The 18,962-nt window shown below is 40.4% G+C and overlaps 1 protein-coding gene across 3 annotated transcripts; it reads right to left on the reverse strand.

Moving 5' to 3' along the window:
* Nucleotides 1-1,305: 1,305 nt before the first annotated feature.
* On the reverse strand, nt 1,306-14,319 carry LOC125346591 (INTS3 and NABP interacting protein). Of its 3 annotated transcripts, none has more exons than XM_048339308.1 (6): nt 14,172-14,319; nt 13,709-13,914; nt 12,079-12,160; nt 5,301-5,403; nt 4,092-4,182; nt 1,306-2,129 (listed from the first exon to the last, which is right to left on the reverse strand). In XM_048339308.1, the coding sequence occupies exons 3-6, from the start codon at nt 12,101-12,103 to the stop codon at nt 2,034-2,036; spliced, it is 315 nt and encodes a 104-aa protein (XP_048195265.1). In that variant the 5' UTR covers nt 12,104-12,160; nt 13,709-13,914; nt 14,172-14,319; the 3' UTR covers nt 1,306-2,033. The 3 variants fall into 3 exon arrangements, with proteins under 3 accessions (XP_048195265.1, XP_048195251.1, XP_048195255.1); XM_048339294.1 differs by having other exon boundaries at nt 13,662-13,914; XM_048339298.1 differs by lacking the exon at nt 13,709-13,914.
* Between the last annotated feature and the right edge of the window lie 4,643 nt (nt 14,320-18,962).

Consider the following 18,962-nt stretch of genomic DNA (forward strand, 5'->3'; position numbering starts at 1 on the left):
ACCATCTGGTTCACACACCCAAGTGCCACATTTCTCTGACACTCAGTTCTTGTGATAGCAAGTCCATCTGGTTTTTTGGGGTTTTTGGAGGTTTTTTTCTAGTACTGGGATTTGAACTCAGGATCTTGTGCCTCCAGCCCAGCTTAACACTGTTTATTGTGTAGATGGATTTTTTTTTTTTTGACCTGTTCTGGGGCTTCAATGCAGGGCCTTGGTGCTGTCCCATATATAACTTTTTGGCTCGAGGTTAGCATACTACCACTTGAACTACAGCTGTACTTCCAGCTTTTTGCTTTAGACTCGGCTTGTGCAATACCTGGAAGTAGAGCTGGTTAATTTAGCAGGCTAGGGATAATGTCTCTCTATTCCTATGTATGGTTGGTGAAAAATATCTAGAAGAAAATCTATGAAAAATTAATAAATCTTCAACTAAATACTGACCCAAACTTCAGTTCTAAGCTTAAACTTTGCCCTACCACCAAAGGATGGGGACTCAGGGCTAAGATAACGTCAGTTATGAGAAGTTACACAAGGGTGGATAGCAGTAGTGCTAGCATAAGGTCCTGGGCTCAATTCCCACAGACAAAAAACTCAAAAAAAAAAAAAAAACAGAATACCTCAAAAACTGTATCAGAGATATAGTATAAAATATAATTTTAATTATGAAAATTTTGTGCAAGATATTTTATAGAATTCTCTAGCCCATGATTTTATTTTTAATCAGATCTGATCTATAGGACTAGTATAGGACAGTAAAGACTGCATATTTAAGAATATGCCCCTGATTCTGTTAGAGATAGATCATGTTGAGCAACCTGCTAACTAATGCCTTATTATTTAAAATAATTAGGTTTTTTTGCATAATTTCAAGTTTTTTTTATTAGATTTAAAAAATTAGCAATAAGTCAGGCACTGTTGGCTCATACCTGTAATACTAGCTACTCAGGAGGCTGGCTGAGATCTAAGGGTTGCAGTTTGAAGCCAGTCCTGGCAGGAAAGTCCTTAAGACTCTTATCTCCAATTAACCACCAGAAAACCAGAAGCAGAACTGTAGCTCAAAGTGGTAGAGTGGTAGCCTTGGTCAGAAAAATTCAAGGAGAATGCCCAGGCCCTGAGTTCAATCCCCACAACAATAACAACAAATCAGCAATAAATTATTAGGTATGGTAATGCATGCCTTAATCACAGCCCTGCACACCTAAGCACCAAAGGTAGGATGATCATGGTAAGGTCAAGACAAGTCTGGGCCTACTCCTATATAAGGAGACCCAGTCTCAACAAAACAAAACAAAAAGGGCAATAAAATCATACTTGTACACCATTTATGTAGTTACACTAAGAACGTGTACAGATTTAAAGCCACCACAATACTTACAATTGTTTTTAATAACATTATTTAGTCACATCGTTTGTCATAGCTATTTATACAAGATATTTAGGACTGGCTGGTGGGAAAAGAAAAAAAGACCGGCTGGTAATTTAGTCATACTTTAGGTTTTCTTTTTAAAATTGAGAACAGCAGAACTAGTCACTATTCACAAAGAATATTTCTGGATGATGATGTTGACTCTAAACTCAAAAGATGCACCGACAACAATTCTATAAATTGTAAATATGAATGTAAAATTTACTCAAGCCTATTGATTTAATTTTAAAAAATTTTTGTTTCTTTAGTTAAATACCACAAGTGATTCTTGATCATCTATGGCAGACATGGTATAATCAGTCCAACTTGTTGGGATGTGGGGTTATGATGTGACTATCCATTTACAGTAGGATTTAGAGTTAAAAATCAAAGGGCACAACAAGGAAGTTACAGACACAGGCAGCATAATCAGGTCCTCAGACAGCATAGCAGCCAAAGCTCTCATCGTCCTGGCTCCCCGGCTTTTTCCTCCCACTGACACACCTTTCTTTTAAAGACACAAACAATATGTAAGTCCACCAGAATTCAGAAAGTCTGTTGGCACAGCGCTGAATGAGGGTAGCTCCGGCACTGGATATTACAGTCATTCTCATCTCAGGTATTTTCTTCACTCTGGGTCAAGGCGAGGCAAAACTGGAAGAATAAGATTTCCAAATGCTGAGTCCTGAGTTATGAAGTATCCAGATGAATGTGCATGAGCATGCTGAGCAAAATTAAGAAACAAAAACACAAGAAAGCTATTAAGAGCCATGATTTTTCATCATTAGAATTATCCTTTCTGAATGTTTGAAATCAAATTTAGGTTGTAATCTATCTATGCTGCTAATTTTATTTTATTTTTTGTTTTTATTTTTTTTGCCAGTCCTGGGCCTTGGACTCAGGGCCTGAGCACTGTCCCTGGCTTCCTTTTTGCTCAAGGCTAGCACTCTGCCACTGAGCCACAGCGCCACTTCCGGCCATTTTCTATATATGTGGTGCTGGGGAATCAAACCCAGGGCTTCATGTATATGAGGCAAGCACTCTTGCCACTAGGCCATATCCCCAGCCCCTGCTAATTTTATTTAACTACACAGAATTTAGATTAACAAACTATACCAGGTATTCTTTCGTCATCCCCACCATTTCCCATGATTCTCCCCAGTCAAGAGAACTGAAGATACAAACTGCTCTGCTCCCTAGAGTGATGAAAACTAGCACTTTAGATGACAAAGTACACCCCAGGAGGTGGGGGAGTCAGTGATTAAAAAAATATCAATTTATAGAGAATGTTGGAATGTAAATAATAGGGAACAACCAGTAATTAACTTCTATCAGCCAAAAAAAAAAAAAGACTATTTTAAAGTCCCTTCCAATTCTGGGATTCTAAGGTTTAAAAGCATAGGCAAGCCAGGTACCAGTGGCTCACACCTGTAATCCTAGCTACTCAGGAGGCTGAGATCTGAGGATCACAGTTTGAAGCCAGCCTGGGCAGAAAAGTCTCCGTGAGACTCTTATCTCCAGTTAACCACTCAAAAACTAGAAATGGCACTGTGGCTCAAGTGTTAGAGCACTAGTCTTCAGCATAAAGAGGCTCAGGGACAGCACCCAGGCCATGAGTTCAAGCTCTACAACAACAACAAAAAAAGCATAGGTAATCACATTATATCTATAAAAAAAAACAAAAAACCTGATATCTAGTCTGAAGAAAAATGAGGAAGGTTGTAACAAATAAGACAAGAAATGAACTCACTACCTTATTATGTAACTGTACCCCCTCTGTACCTCACCTTGTCAATAAAATTTAATTAAAAAATAAAAAATAAAATTAATTTAAAAAAATTGAAAGGTTGGGAATATGGCCTAGTGACAAGAGTGCTTGCCTCACATACATGAAGTCCTGGGTTCAATTCCCCAGCACCATATATACAGAAAATGGCCAGAAGTGGTGCTGTGGCTCAAGTGGCAGAGTGCTAGCCTTGAGCAACAAGAAGCCAGGGACAGTGCTCAGGCCCTGAGTCCAAGCCCCAGGACTGGTAAAAAATAAAAAATAAAATTAAAAAAATTAAAAACCCAAGGTTCTAATACAAACAAAACCCCCACAAAAACCAAACTGATATCTAGTCTGAAGTCTCTGAAAAACTTAGATTCTCCAAAATAAATAGTAAAACTTTATTCTTTGAAGAATAATGTTTTCAAACTGATGGGGCATCTCATTCCTAATCTGACGGTAAGTGTGGTTAGCTTTTAAACATTTTCCCATACAAATCATGTTGACCATTAAAAAAAAAGTCCAAATAAACTAGTAAGAATATCAAATGAGGTAACAACCCATCAAATTTGAAAAAAAATTTATGCATATATGTGTAATAATAAACTAGCCTGCTCAGTTCTCTAGGTTCTGTCCATCCAAACATTCTATACTCTTGTCTGTGCACAAGCAGTCCCCTGGCAAGGAACAGCACGGAATCAATCACGACAACATCAACTCCATAAAAGATCCTTTCATTACTGCTGTATTGGTCCTTCAAATCCTTTGGGCATGACTGAACATCAGCAAACCACTGCAATTATGTGTGGGACATTTTTATTGATATTGCTCCACTGAAATACAAAATAACTACTGTGTTAGCTTCTAAGACCTGGGAAATCTCCAATGAACCCAGGATGTCAGTTACACTTTGCTCACCTGCAAAGCTGCCTTCTGCTGGGCGGCAATATGCTGCTGCTCAGCGTGGTCCCGGAAGTCCTTATTGAGAGCAGGCCTGGAGAGCGCAATGCTAAAACACAATGTGGGGGTTACACGGCTGCTTAACACAGACAACTTTTGTTTAATTTAATGATAAAAGGAGATCTATTAAATTGGCACATTTTACAGTAGTAAAATAATATATTTTTTAAAAATTATATATATAAAAAATAAGGTTTGCCAGGTGCCAGTGGCTCATGCTTATACTTCTAGCTACTATGGAATCTAAAATCTGAGGATCATGGTTCAAAGCCAGCCCAGGCAGCAAAGTCCCATGAGACTCTTATCTCCAGTTGACCACAAGAAAATTGGAAGTGGAGCTGTGGCTCAAAGTGGTAGAGCACTAGACTTGGGCAAAAGAGCTCAAGGACAGCACCCAGGCCCTGAGTTCAAGCCCCACAACCAACACTCTCCCCCAAGTATATAGATGTGGTAATGGCATATAATATGTTGGCTATTTATATACATTAGGAAATGGTCAAGTCAAATCTTTTCTTCCTTTCCCATTATCTGCAGTAATGTAGATGAAGAAAGCCTATGTTACTTACTTGGATTTCAAGTGATGTTTTCTTGTTTGTTAGCTGTTTTTGAGACAGTCCAGATACATAGCCCAGGCTGACCTCTAATTCATAATCTATCTCCTAACTCTGGGACTACAAATGTGCCCCACCACACCTGGCTATATTTAAAATTTTATAATACACAGTTCTCTACTTTCAAACAGGTTTGGGATACTACCATCTACTATGATGCTTAATAGCATGATTTTGAAAACTGTTAAATCACATACTCAAAAATAAAATCATATAGTATGGTTTGAAAAATAAATTAACTGAGATGATTATAATCATGTTCTACAAAGCTTGCACTGTTAAGAACAAACTTAGAATCACGTATTCACCTGATTTTAGAGCAGCCACTATGTATTGGCTCTGGGCTAAGCACTAGGGGCATGAAAATATGCAAGACAAGTTCTCAGACAAGAGCAATTCTGATGAAATGTGATGCAGGTCATAGCAAGGGTACCAACAGAGACTCTTCACACAATTAGGATACTGGTTGGGGAAAATGTTATAAAAGATTGACCTTATCCTAAGAGAAGCAGGACATCTCAAAAGCAGCATAGCACCCCAAAATAATACTCAGTACCTAGCTCCAGGATGATTTGCTGAAGACTGGTTCTGCATAAGTAATTTTCTTTTCTCTTTGTCCAGTTCTGCCAAGATTGCAACTCTATTTTTGTTTTGAAAACCTAAAATAAAAGGGTGGAGGCAGGAAGTAAAAAACATTAAGCCCTCAATTTAGGTCTCTTTGTAAAAGCTTTTTTTTTTTTTTTTAAATCAGTCATGGGGGAACTCAGGCCTGGGGAGCTGTCCCTGAGCTCTTTTGCTCAAGGTTAGCACTCTACCACTTGAGCTACAGCTAAATCCTTTTTCTGATGGTTAAACTGGAGATAAGAGTCTCGCGGCCAAAGGAGAATATTCTTGGGAGAGTATCACAAGGGCTCAATAGCTATGTGCATATGATCATATAAGATGATGCTTATTAAAAGGAACTCTAAGAACTGGAAACCAAGTTTTTCATTTTACTTTTTTCATTTTTTCTCCACCCCCCCCCACACTTGTGTTGCTGTTTTTTGTATCTGTACCATTTATCTTGTGTATTATAAGTTTATATGATTTGGGGAGAAAGAAGGGAAGAGAAACAGTAGGACAAAGGATGAACCAATTCAGCAGTGATACTCACTAGACCCTATGTTGGAAATGAACTATACCACTTGGGGGGAAGGGGGCTGGGAGAGAAAAAAGTGGGAGAAACTGAGGGAAGGGGCGACACTGTTCAAAAAGAAATGTGCTCAATACCTGACTTTTGTAACTGTAACCCCCTCTGTATATCACCTTTACAATAAAAAATTTTAAAGTTAAAAAACAGAAGCCAAGGATGAGCCAACAACTCACAGACTTTCTTGCCTGGGCTAGCTTTAAACCATGATTCTAAGATCTCAGCCTCCTGAGTAGCTACAATTATAGGCTTGAGCCACCAGTGTCCAGCTTAAAAGCCTCTTTCATGGAGAAAAAGTTATTAAGAATACTTGGGTGGAAATAACATTTCCTTTTCACAACTACTTTTCTTCAAAAATAACACAGAATCTTTCAAAAAACAAGTCAAGCTGGGCACCAGTGGCTCATGCCTGTGATCATAGCTACTCAGGAGGTTGAGATCTGGAGATCTTAGCCAGCCCAGGTAGGAAAGTCCATGAGAGTCTTATCCCCAATTACCTACCAAAAGAAAACAACAAAAAAGGCCATATGTGGAGCTTTGGCTCAAGTGTAGAACACTAGACTTGAGCACAAAAGCTCATATAGCACCCAGGTCCTGAACTCAAGCCCTATCACCAATACCAAAAACAAGCAAAAAACAAGTCAAAGAACTGCAACTTTCCAGAAAGTAATTCTGATAAACTGCTATAACATAAACAAAAAAGAAGAAATTTAATGTGGAAAACTATTTTGCTTTGTTTTGAATACATCCTATTAAAATTTTCACTGAGAATCTGCAAGTTTATAGAACATACTATGAACTCCCTCTGCTGGTGTCTAAAAGTAGCAGCTGCATAAAACAAACACAATTGCTCACAAAATAATAAAAGCCAAATGATTAAATTAACTTACCTGTAGACTTGATGTTCCATAGGAGACTTGACTATATGGGTCAAGTGTAACACTAAAACTAGCTATGACCTTACTGTAACAGCTAAAAAGAGTAATAGGCAACAAATTGTAAATCTCAATTCTTTGTGTTATTAGAACAGAAGGATACTTAAATTTTCATTTTGACTGTTAATATGTGATTTTTAGTATTGTTATCTATGCTAAATAGACATCTCTTAGTTTTCAGTTATATACAAATGTAAACACACGTGCTTAGGATAAATGTGTTAACTTGTTTTTCACCTGAACCATTATAACCCAATGGTAAAAAGAAGAGGTTAAAGACCAAAAGGCAGTATTAACCAGTGTCTGTCCTTATAGCACACAAATCACATAAGGTTATTTGAGAGAACAGAAATGTGTTGGTTATAGTTCATAAGCTGTCCACATAGTTTTTGTTGGTTTGCTTTTATTTTTTACAATAAAGGTTAAATATCCCTTATCTGAAATGCTTACGACCAAAAGTATTTTGGGCTTTTTCAGATTTGTGAATATTTGCATATACATGAGATGTTTTGGGGATGGACCTTCAACTGAATATAGTTCATTTATGCTTCATATACACCTTATAAGCACAGAAAAAGTTTATTTTATACAATATTTTGCCAGGTAGGGTGCAAGTGCCTATACTCCCAGCTACTTAGGAGGCTGAGATCTGAGGATTGATTGTGGTTCAAAGCCAGCCCAAACAGGAAAGTCCATGAGACTCTAATCTCCAATTAACTACCAGAAAACCGGAAGTGGTGCTGTGGCTCAATGTAGTACAGCACCAGCCTTGAGGAAAACAGCTCAGGGACAGCACCTGGGCCCTAAGTTCAAGCTGCGTAACTGACTTGTGGCTTGAAGAAAAAAAGTGGTATGAAAAAAGGTGTGTGTGTGTGTGTGTAAGCTTTAATCTGTTCTAATTACAACTGAAAAACGAAAACACTGTTATTAGACTTCTAGTTTCCAAATCCAGCATTTAGTTGAACTAACTCAGACACAAACAATGATAAATGTGGACAATTGTTTTTTTTTTGGAGACAGGTTCTTGTCCAGGCTCACAATCCTCTTGCCTCCACCTCCTAAGTGTGCATGGCCACACTCAGATGTGCCAACTGTTTAAAACTTATAAGCAATCACTGGACACTGAAAAAAACCAGACAGAAACTGCAACTTCTGAGGGTTAGGAACTTGTAGTGTTCTGCCTGAACTACCCCTGTATCTATGAATAGGACAAACCTTAAGGTATCAGAGGTCAGAGTTGAGGGCTAGGAGTACAGCTAAAATATTCGGGAAAAGACAAGAGACAGAGGGGATGCATATGAAATTCAACTAAAGTGTCTTTCCATAGTTAAACTCCACATACATGGAGGGAGTCTAGCAATGATAATGCAGCAGCTGCAAGCTGGGGGGAAAAAAAAGTAAAATTTCAGCTGCTGTCCAACACGAAGAACATAAGAGTTTGGAAGCTGAGTGTAGCTTGCTGTGGGCTGGAGTAAGAATCGGATTTCAGAAGAAAACAGAACACAGTGTCTCCATGATGTAGTAGCCATAATGTCTAGTAACCAATAACAAAGCATTAGTTATAGAAAGAACAAAGTGTGACCCATGCACAACAAGGACCATCATCAAAAGAAACCAACTCTGAGATGACCTCCATGGTGTAATTAGTAGTTAAGGACTTAAAATCAACTAGTAAAAGTATGTTCAAGGGCTTAAGAAAAATAGACATATAATAAATAAACGGAATATTTTAGAAGCGCAATATCAACTCTAAAAAAGAGCCAAATGGAAATTCTAGAGCTAAAAATAACTGAAACAAGATGTTCCCTGTACTGAATTAACAGCAGATTGGAGTTGGCAGAACAGTCAGTAAACGCCATGTTAGAATATTAGGAATTATCCAACATAAAGCACTGAGAAAGTACTGAAAAATACGAAAATAAAAAATACATAAGTAAATAAGCTGATCCATGAGCCAATGGCAAGTAATTTATGAGTAATTTCCATCCTAGAACCAAAAAAAAGTCTAGCTCTCAAAAATAATAGAATTGACATTATTGTATAAAAATTTCCCAAACAGTCCAAGACTTACAAGCGAAAATGCCTCAAGAAACCACACGCAGAAAATCACTCTGAGACATGTCCTAGCCAAATTTTGAAAGCAGCAAGAGTAAAAGAACATGTTAAATCTACAGTAAGAGTGCTACCAATAAGAAATGAAAAGACCAGACTGGGAGAAAATCTTAAGCAAGACACTTATCTGGCACATGGACTTATATCCATACTCAAAACAAAGCAACCTGAGAAAAAGAATATGACTTAAAAAAAATGAGCAAAAGATTCGTACATTTCACAAATGAACATTTACAGGGAAATGCAAGTTAATACCACAATGAGATGTCATGCCATCCATTGTAGAACAGCTTCCAGTCTAATAAAAATGTATTCTTTTCCTAATAAACTTTTTTTCTTTTGGTGCTGGTACTGAGGCTTGAACTTTTTCACTCCCAGCTGGTTCTCTAACACTTGAAACACTCACCTACTTCAACATTTTGCTTAAAGACAGTAGAATCTTGACAACTGCTTTCAAACCTAAATCCTCCATGTCTCAGTCCTCTAAGTATTACAGACATGAGCCACCAGTGCCTGACTTTCAATAGACTTTTTTAGACTTAAAAAAAAAAGACCGACACTATGGCTCTACATGTGTGCCAATATGAAGGGAATATAAACCATTTAGTCCCTTTGGAAAAGGGGCTGGCACTGATCATACTTTGAGCAGCTCCATTCCTCAATAGTTACCCAAGAAAAATAAAACGTTTATCTATAGAAATACTTATAAACAGCTTAATTCACAGTGGTCCAAACTGAGACAGTCCTAAAGCTCAGCAAGAGAATAATAAATAAACTGATGAACACAATGAAATACTATTCCACAATAACAAAAAATAAACCATTGATCCATGAATAATATAAGGAATCTCATAGATAATGTAGTGAAAGAAAGTGCACATAAACCAATACACACTTTATGATTCCATCTATTGGAAGTTTAAGATAAAACTAAGATTAAAAACAAAAGTTACGGGCTGGGAATATGGCCTAGTGGCAAGAGTGCTTGCCTCCTACACATGAAGTTCTCCGTTCGATTCCCCAGCACCACATATATGGAAAACGGCCAGAAGGGGCGCTGTGGCTCAGGTGGCAGAGTGCTAGCCTTGAGCGGGAAGAAGCCAGGGACAGTGCTCAGGCCCTGAGCCCAAGGCCCAGGACTGGCCAAAAAAAAAAAAAAGGCCAGTTGCCAGTGGCCTATGCCTAACTACTGAAAAGCTAATGTTAACTACTCAACAGGCTGAGAACTAAGGATCACAGTTCAAAACCAGCCAGGATAAAGCAAACTGGGAGAAAAAGAAAAAATACTGAGAAAGGCCTTTAAATAAAAGATTTTGTGCCACACACACACAAAAAAAAAAGGAAAGAAAGGAAAAAAAACAGCCAGGGCAGGAAAGTCCATGAGAGACTTATCTCCAATTAGCCACCTAAGGGTTGGAATCAGCACTAGCCTGCAGCCAACAAAAAAGCAAAACAAAAAACACCTCAGGAACAGCATGTAGGCCCTAAGTTCAAGCCCCAGGACTGACAAGCACACACAAAAGTAAGGCCCCTCTGAGGATCACCATTCAAAGCTACCTGGGGCAGAAAAGTCTATAAGATGCTTATCACAAATTAATCACCAAAAAGCCAGAAGTAAAGGTATGGTTCAAGTAGCAGAGCACCAACCATGATAAAAAAAAAAAAAAGCCCAGGCTGTGAGTTCAAGGTTCAAGTCCAACACACACACACACACACACACACACACACACACACACCCCTAGTGGTTCAAGTAGCAGAGCACCAGCCATGATAAAAAAAAAAAAGCCCAGGCTGTGAGTTCAAGGTTCAAGTCCAACACACACACACACACACACACACACACACACACACACACACACACACACACACACCCTAGTGGCTTATACCTATCATCCTACTAGGATCTGAGAATCTTGGTTTGAAGCTAACCTCTGCAGAGAAATCTGACTTATCTCCAAAAAAAAGCAAGAGTGCAAGGCCCTAAATTCAATCCCTAGTGCAAAAAAGAAAAGCCAGAAGTAAAAAAAAAAAGAAAAAAAAAGTCAGAAGTGGCGCTGTGGCTCAAGTGGTAGAGTGCTAGCCTCAAGCAAAAAGAAGCCAGAGACAGTGCTCAGGCCCTGAGTCCAAGCCCCAGGACTGGCAAAAATAAATAAATAATATATATATATATATATCATATATATGATAGAGCAAATCTAAAAATTAAACAGGAGTTCATCGACTTGATATAGTTAGAAGACAGAGTTTTCAAGTAGGAACTGTTAATAAAGTGGGATTTAATACTTCTTAGAGATTAAGTTTTACTTTTATAAAACATTTTAAAATCAACTCCTTGATAACATATGTTTAACTTGATTTGATTAGTGATAGCAATACAAGTGAAGTGTGTGCAAAAGTTTTTAGAACTATGCAGATAACTGCCTGATGACATCTTAGCTGGAAAAGCGATTCTGACTTAGTTTTTAAAAAGCCAGGTGCTGGTGGGTCAAGCATGTAATTCTAGCTACTCATGAGGATGAGATCTTGAGGATCATGGTTCGAAGCCAGCCAGGGCAGAAAAGTTCCCTGTGAGACTCTTATCTCCAATTAACCACTCAGAAACTAGAAGTGGAGCTGTGGCTCAAAGTGATAATGCTAGCCTTGAGCAAAAGAGCTCAGGGACAGCATCCAGGCCCTGAGTTCAAGCCTCATGACCCACCAAAAGAAAAAAAAAAAAAAGACATAGAACACATGTCAGGAGAAGACAAAAGGTTTACAATATAGGAGATTTGGGGTAATAGCTTAGTGCTAGGGCACTTGTCATACTAGAGCATGCACAAAGCCCCGGGTTTGATCTCCAGCACTGTACAGACATGCGTGCATGCGTGCACACACACACACAGATTAAAATTTGGGACTGGTAATATTAAAGATGATAAGTATATATATATATGTATATGTCATATATATGACAATGTTGGACCACTTTCAAGTTTGGGAGTTTATTTTACTATTTTTAAATACTAGAGTAGCTGACATATCACATTTTCTCTAAGTCAAATACATTTACTGTATAGGGAAAAAGTTCTCAATAATACAAAAATTCTAACATGTGTTACCTTGTCCTGAAGGGTTTGCTGCCATATTCCCCTTTTTGCTTCAATTATGTTCAGTGACAACTGATCAGCACTTTATAGTCATCTGTAAAAGAGACATGTGTAAAAGACACATACAAGATATAGCTGTCAAGAACAGCAAGCCGGTTTGCAGTTTCCTATTCACTTCAGGAAGCCACATTCTAAAAGCAGACTTAAGTCACAAATGTGAATGCAGCAAGCATCTCAAGCATTTTGAGAGCCACTTTTTCTACTTAGAACTGTATCTCCATCACTTAAGTCTCGCCTTCAGTTCTTGCTTTTTAAAAAACGTGTTATTAAGGTGTTATACAGAGGAGTTACCATTTCATAAGTCAGATAATGAGTACATTTCTTTTTTTCTTTTGTCAATTGTGAGGCTTGAACTCAGGGACTGGGCACTGTCCCTGAGCTTTCTCACTTACCAGTTTGAGCTATAGTGCCACTTCGTTTTCTGGTGGTTCACTGGATATAGGAGTCTCACTGACTGGCTGTGAACCATGATCCTCTCAGATCTCAGCCTCCTGAGTAGTTTGGATTACAGGCATGAGCCACTGACAACTGGCTTAGGAGGACATTTCTTTTTTGAAAATGCCACCCCTTCCTTTGCTTTCCTTCAGTTTCCCCTTCCCTTGCTTTTAAAAAATGTATTATTAAGTAGTTATAAAGGGACTGGTAATGTGGCTTAGTGGTAGAATGCTTGCCTAGCATGTATGAAGCCCTGGGTTTGATTCCTCAGTACCACATAAACGAAAAAGGCTGGAAGTGGCACTGTGGCTCAAGTGGTAGAGTGCTAGCCTTGAGCACACAGAGCCCAGGCCCTCAGTTAAAAAAAAAAAAGTAGTAGTTATACGACAAGGTTTCAATTCTATAAATCAGGTTGTAAGTATAATGCATCTCATTCATTGCCACCCTTTCCATATTCTCTCCCATCCCTTTCTTCAAGTTAAGTAGTCAATTCCCACTTTTTGCTGGTTAACGGGAGATAAGAATCTCAGATTTGTCTGCTTTATGCTGGCTTTGAATCTCAGATTTCAGCCTTCAAGTATTATAGGCAAGAGCCACCAGCACCCAGAGAACATTGTTTATTCCTGAAGGTGTAGTAGTGACATTGAGGAATACTCTCTTTAATATATGTCACTAGGTTGTTTACCAAATACTGCCAAATATACTAACCCACTGACAGCCTCCACAGGATCACAATGCTAGGAAGTAAAATCATTCATCTGTGGTGCTTCTGCTTCCATTTAAACATTACCAGCAACTAGTGTAGTCACTGATAGAGAAAAAAAAAATGAACCTACCATTTACTAAATACCTATTCTGCAACAAACACTTACTTGCTTGAAATTAGTTTTATTTATTTATGACCATATTTATTTATGGCTTTATACTTGTGGAGGCTGTCACATGGCTAGTAAGTATAACTTTGGGCTGCTCACTTCCAACTTCAGCCTGGCCCTGAGTACACCCCCAAATAATCAAACCTCACTTGTACTTTCAATGAACACAGAATCCGATGGGGAGGGGGCGGAGGAGAGGAGGGAGTCTTATCCAAGCAACCATACCAAAGCAGCTTATTAAAAGGTGTGTCCAAGCCGTTGTAGTGGCTCACGTTTGCAGTCCAGAGGAAGGAGGATTGCAAGTTGGAGACAAGCCTGGGCTACGCAGTGAGACCCTGTCTCCAAAAGGCGTGAACAGTGCTTCGGAGAACTGATTCTACTGGAGTGACGTTTTGATGCCTTAAGGAGAGCCCGGGAGAGGTAGAGGCCGGAGGCCAGGGGCTGGTCCCGTACAGGAATTGTGGATGGTCCCCTGCAGCTGAAGCACAAGAGAAGGGAAGCTGAGTTAGGACCAGAGGGCATCATAGACGATGTGGCATGGGGGAACGTGAAGCAGGGATGTGGGAGAGCCGGAATGGGTCCCCGCCCACCGATGAGGCGAAGCCCACGGGACGCTGGGGGCTTCTCCCGCGAGGATCGTGGGGAGGCCGCTTCCCGGTGGCAACAAAGACAACAAGCTAACCGCATGTCCACATTCCCCCATTCCCGCTGGCACTGCCGAGCTGTCCTACTCACCAAGGACGCCAGGATGCGCGGGAAACCTCGCTGTTGCCCCGCGGCTGTCAAGGGGGGGAGGGGAGGGAGCGACCACTCAGAGCCAAGAAGAACCACAGCACCGCTCCAGACTACAACCTTCCCGCCCGCGCTGCGCTTCCGCCTCCTAGCTGACGTAGGTCCGGGAGAGCGGAAGTCCCGCCTTCCGCGTGACCCCCAACAGTCCCTAGTCCATAGCGATTCGCATTTTAATGGCTGCCTCCGCGCGGACGTGACAGCCGAAGAGGCTCATGGGAGATGCAGGCAATCCGTTGGGGCGGGGTTGTGGGCGGGGCCTATAGGCCGGGGCGGGGCGGACAATAGTGGGTCCCTAGCACCGAGATAAGGTTTTTAGGACCAGCCACCCGTGTGGCAGGACTTGGAACCTCGCGAATCCACCTCAGCTGAGCTTCAGAAGGAGGCTAGTTCACTTTCAGTCTTTCACAACCATGTCGGATTGTGTGTCCAAGCACACGCACAAATGCCAGGAATATTGGCTCTAGTTTTGAAAGCACTTCACAGAATAATTTCGGTTGTTTGTTTTTTTCTGCTGTGTAATAAATCTGGATATTAAAAGTGAAGGTGCCATATCTTAACATACCAAGACGCTGCTAGCAGAATCACCAGATGCATTCCTGCACAGGTAATCTACACGTTTACCTGAAATGTGCATTGATATGTGCCACTTGTTCCATGGTCCTTAACACCTTTATGTATATTTTCTAGAACTTGAATATGCTATTAATTAATAATTGATGTTTGCTCAGGGTGAATATTTATGATGCATAATTGTTGTACATACATCCATAACAATAAAATTTCAAAACCAAGCATTTATGTACTCCATAACAAGCAACTGTTGAGTGCCTTCTACTCTCCTAGGTGCTTGCAGATTATCAATTCGGGCCCTGTCACTCCCTAATTTATGCACAGAACTGGGAATGCTGTTATGCTTATGTCAAGTAATAAGCTGTGATTCAATAAATGTTGTCTATTGATATTATGAACAATGAAAGATCTGTGTTGTATTAGCCATCCTGATGTGTCAGCTGACACATACAGGGGACCCTATGTACATGTGAGTTGACGATAGTCACTAGTTTCCAGCTGAAATCACCCTAGTCCCCTTTGGGCGTTTTGTAATAAAATATTAATGGGAACTGCATTAGGCTAGAGTCTTTATAATCAAATATGTAGATGTTTGAGACATTTGCTATACTAGCTACTTAGTTCTGTATAACAAATTAACCTCAAAGCTAGTCATTTAAGATAGTAAAACTTTATTAGGGCTGGGAATATGGCCTAGTGGCAAGAGCGCTTGCCTCCTATGTATGAAATCCTAGGTTCAATTCCTCAGCGCCAGAAGTGGCGCTGTGGCTCAAGTTGGCAGAGTGTTAGCCTTGAGCAAAAAGAAGCCAGGGACAGTGCTCAGGCCAAGTTCAAGCCCCAGGACTGGCCAAAAAAATAAAAAAATAAATAAAAAGAATGTTCACATTTAAAAAACACACCTTTATTATCTTACATTTCCTGATACGGTAGGAATCTCTTTGCTGAGGAAGCAGTCAAGGTACTGGCTGGAGCAGTTGTCATCTAAAAGCTTGGCTGGGAGGAAAGACCTGCTTGTAAATTCACTTGCACAGCTGATGGCAGGAGGCTTTTGTTCTGTGCCATGAAAGTCTTTTCACAGTTGCTCATGACATGGCTGGCAGCTCATATCAACATCAAGTGATAATCAAGGAGTGATCCTTCCTGTCATTCTGCTAGGAAGAAAGACACTATATTGTCCCAACTGGTCTTGAATTGTTGGGCTCAAGTGATCCTCCTTCCTAGGCCCCTGCAGTAGCTGGGACTACAATAGGTCTCTGGCCATTGTTAACCATGAGGATTATCTAATTCAGGTAGATGGTAGGATTCTTTTAGAATTAATTCTCCACATGAACAATTTTCTCCAGAAAGAAGGGCTTGGTAAAATGAAGCCAAGAGCCAAAGCTTCCCATTAATATGTCAATAGATGGCAGCAGAGAGAAGAGAATAATGTGCCACAACTAGCTGCCTCTATAACCAAAGAATGAGAGCTTTTACGAGGCACTGAAGTTTGGAACTGACCTTGTGGGTGTTGACAACAATGGAGCTCCCACCCCTAGTCCTATACTATGATTATGTGTGGTTAGACACGAGAGCATTTCTTCCTTTACAGGAAGATAGGCTACCCTTGAAGGGGTTTTAGTTCATCAGAAGATAGATGGTTCCGTGAAGGAGAACTTGCTTACTATGAAAAGAAAACTTCTAGAAACTTTGAGAAGTCAGTACCTTTTGTGGACTCCTAAATATGTGCCAGGACCCCACATACATTCTCTGAAGACCACACCAGACTTTAAGATACAATGACTGCCTTCCTATTTTAAACAGGAGACACTGGGACTAAAAAATAAAGTAGCTTTTCCCACATGTCACCAAGTTTTGTTTTACAATGGCAAGCTAAACCACTAGGGGAAGCTACCTGTTGTATTATAACAAGGTCAAGAATGGTTCGAATGTGGGTCATAGTCATATGCTACTACTGAAGACTGAGGCTTGTATTTGGGGGCAGTCCAGTTTGCAGGCCACAGCAGTGTGACAGACACCAAGGGATTCCCGGCTACTCTTTCTCCCTAGGTAGAGTGAGGAAAGGAAGCCCACAAGAGTGAAGGTTACAGTACAAATTATCTTACCATATTGACTGACTTGAGAACGTAAAGGTTTCATTCTGCCTCTGGTTTGCCAATTTGTTTATGATTTTTAGTTTTGAGATAAGATCTATACAGCCCAGGCTGCCCTCAAACTTCCAATCTTCTGTCCTCATTCCCCCCCCCCCAAGTATTGGGATTACCGGTGTACATAATTGTCCTTTAATTAACTAAATTCAGCCCCAGTGTTTTCAATGGATTGCATAGAAGAGTTGCTTGGGTGGAAGATAAAGCTTCAAAGCATCAGCTTCTACTTTGGGTACTTGGAAAGGCTCAGCTTTCCAATACATTTCTGTATTGGTAATGTGCCTACAAGATGTCAGGGGTGGTACACATCTGTAATTCCTGGCTTCCCTCCCATCCCTGAGAGCAGAGGAGGGGGGAAAAACACAAAACACTAAAGTAAACTAATCCTGTTAGTCAAAGGATTAACAAGGGGGCTTGTGTCCTCCTTCAGCCTCTTAATTCATTGTGTGCTATCACAGAATACCTGAGCCCTAGTAATTTAAGAAAAACAAAACTTTGTTTTTCTTCTTGTCAGTTGTGGGACTTGAACTGGGGGCCTTGGGCACTGTCCCTGAGCTTTTGTGCTCAAGGCTAGCACTAGCACTAAGAGTCTCACAAACTTTCTTGCCCAGGTTGGCTTACGAACCTCAATCCTCACATTTCAGCCTCCTGAGTAGCTAAGGTAACAAGTGTGAGCTATGGGCACCTGGCCAAAAAAAAAAAAAAAACCACGTTCATGTACCCTATTTCTTATAGTTCTGAAGGCTGAAAGTCCTAGGTCAAGACACTGGGATCTCAAGTAGGCGGGAACCTTCTTGCTGCATCTGCTCATCACTGTGGGAGAAATATAGGAGGGACCAGGTTTGTTCTCATAGAGCAGATGAATAGAACACAGAATTTCCTCCCACACACCCCTTTTACAGGAGCACTTACCCAATCACGAGGGTTTTATCTCAAGACCTAAACATCCCCCCCCCATGGGGCCCCACCTCCTGACACTGTTGCATCGGGGATCAAGTTTCAGCATGAATTTCTGGAAGAAACAAAAACTTTCAAATCAAAGGACCCTGGGTGCAGTTCAGATTCTGCCATCTTTGATCTGTCAAAGTTCCAAGTGCTCCTCTTCAACTATTGCTCAAGGACGTTAATAGTTCCTCTAGGCCGGGCGCCATTATAAATTTAATAAAGTGGCTAAATAGCTCTTATTTAAGATCATTACAGACAAAATACCAGCCTTCTGCTGCATGCTCCAAATCCTGGAACATTTCTAAAGTGCATTTATAGTTAATCAGTACCTTTTATTTACTACCCTTGAGCCAACTGTATTCAACTTTAGGAGAGGACTCTGTGCTTACTGTGACAAAGGTTAAAGTACTTGTGTTCGAGTCCTATTTTCTAGAACTCCTAAAAGTTATCTTATATGGGAAAAAAAGGTCTTTGCAGATATGATTAACTTAAGTATTTTGAGACAGGAGATTAGCCTGGATTACACAGGTGAGCCCTAAATGCAATCCCAAGTTGTTTTTTTGTTTTGTTTTGTTTTTTTACAAAAGCAAGGCAGAGAGACATTTGACATAGAAAGGAAGGAGGCAATGTGACCACAAAGGCAGAGATCTGAGTGATGCAGCCACAAGCCTTGGAACCCTGGCAGCTAGCCATCGGAAGACACTCAGGAGGGAGCGTGATCCTGCTGTCATCTTGATTTTGGCCTAGTAAAGCTGATTTGGGATTCCAAACTATGTGAAATGTGTGAAAGGATAAAGTGTGTGTGTGTGTGTGTGTGTGTGTGTGTGTGTAGATAAGATGGCACCATGTTGCTCAGGATAGTCCTGAAATCACTGGACAAAGCAATCCTTAGCCTGTTGTGCCAAGTCGCGAGACCACCACCAAGAAGACCACCGAGACTCAGACATTCCGAAATGCAATAGCAAGGCAAGGCTTTATTCAAGCGGGGCCGCGGCCCAGGCCTTGTCCTACCCACCAACACAGCGGAGGTTAGGAGGAAGCCCCCAGTGCGATTACACAGAGCTTATAAAGGCAG

The sequence above is a fragment of the Perognathus longimembris genome, chromosome 1, assembly GCF_023159225.1.
Source record: "Perognathus longimembris pacificus isolate PPM17 chromosome 1, ASM2315922v1, whole genome shotgun sequence".
Classification (NCBI taxonomy): domain Eukaryota; kingdom Metazoa; phylum Chordata; class Mammalia; order Rodentia; family Heteromyidae; genus Perognathus; species Perognathus longimembris.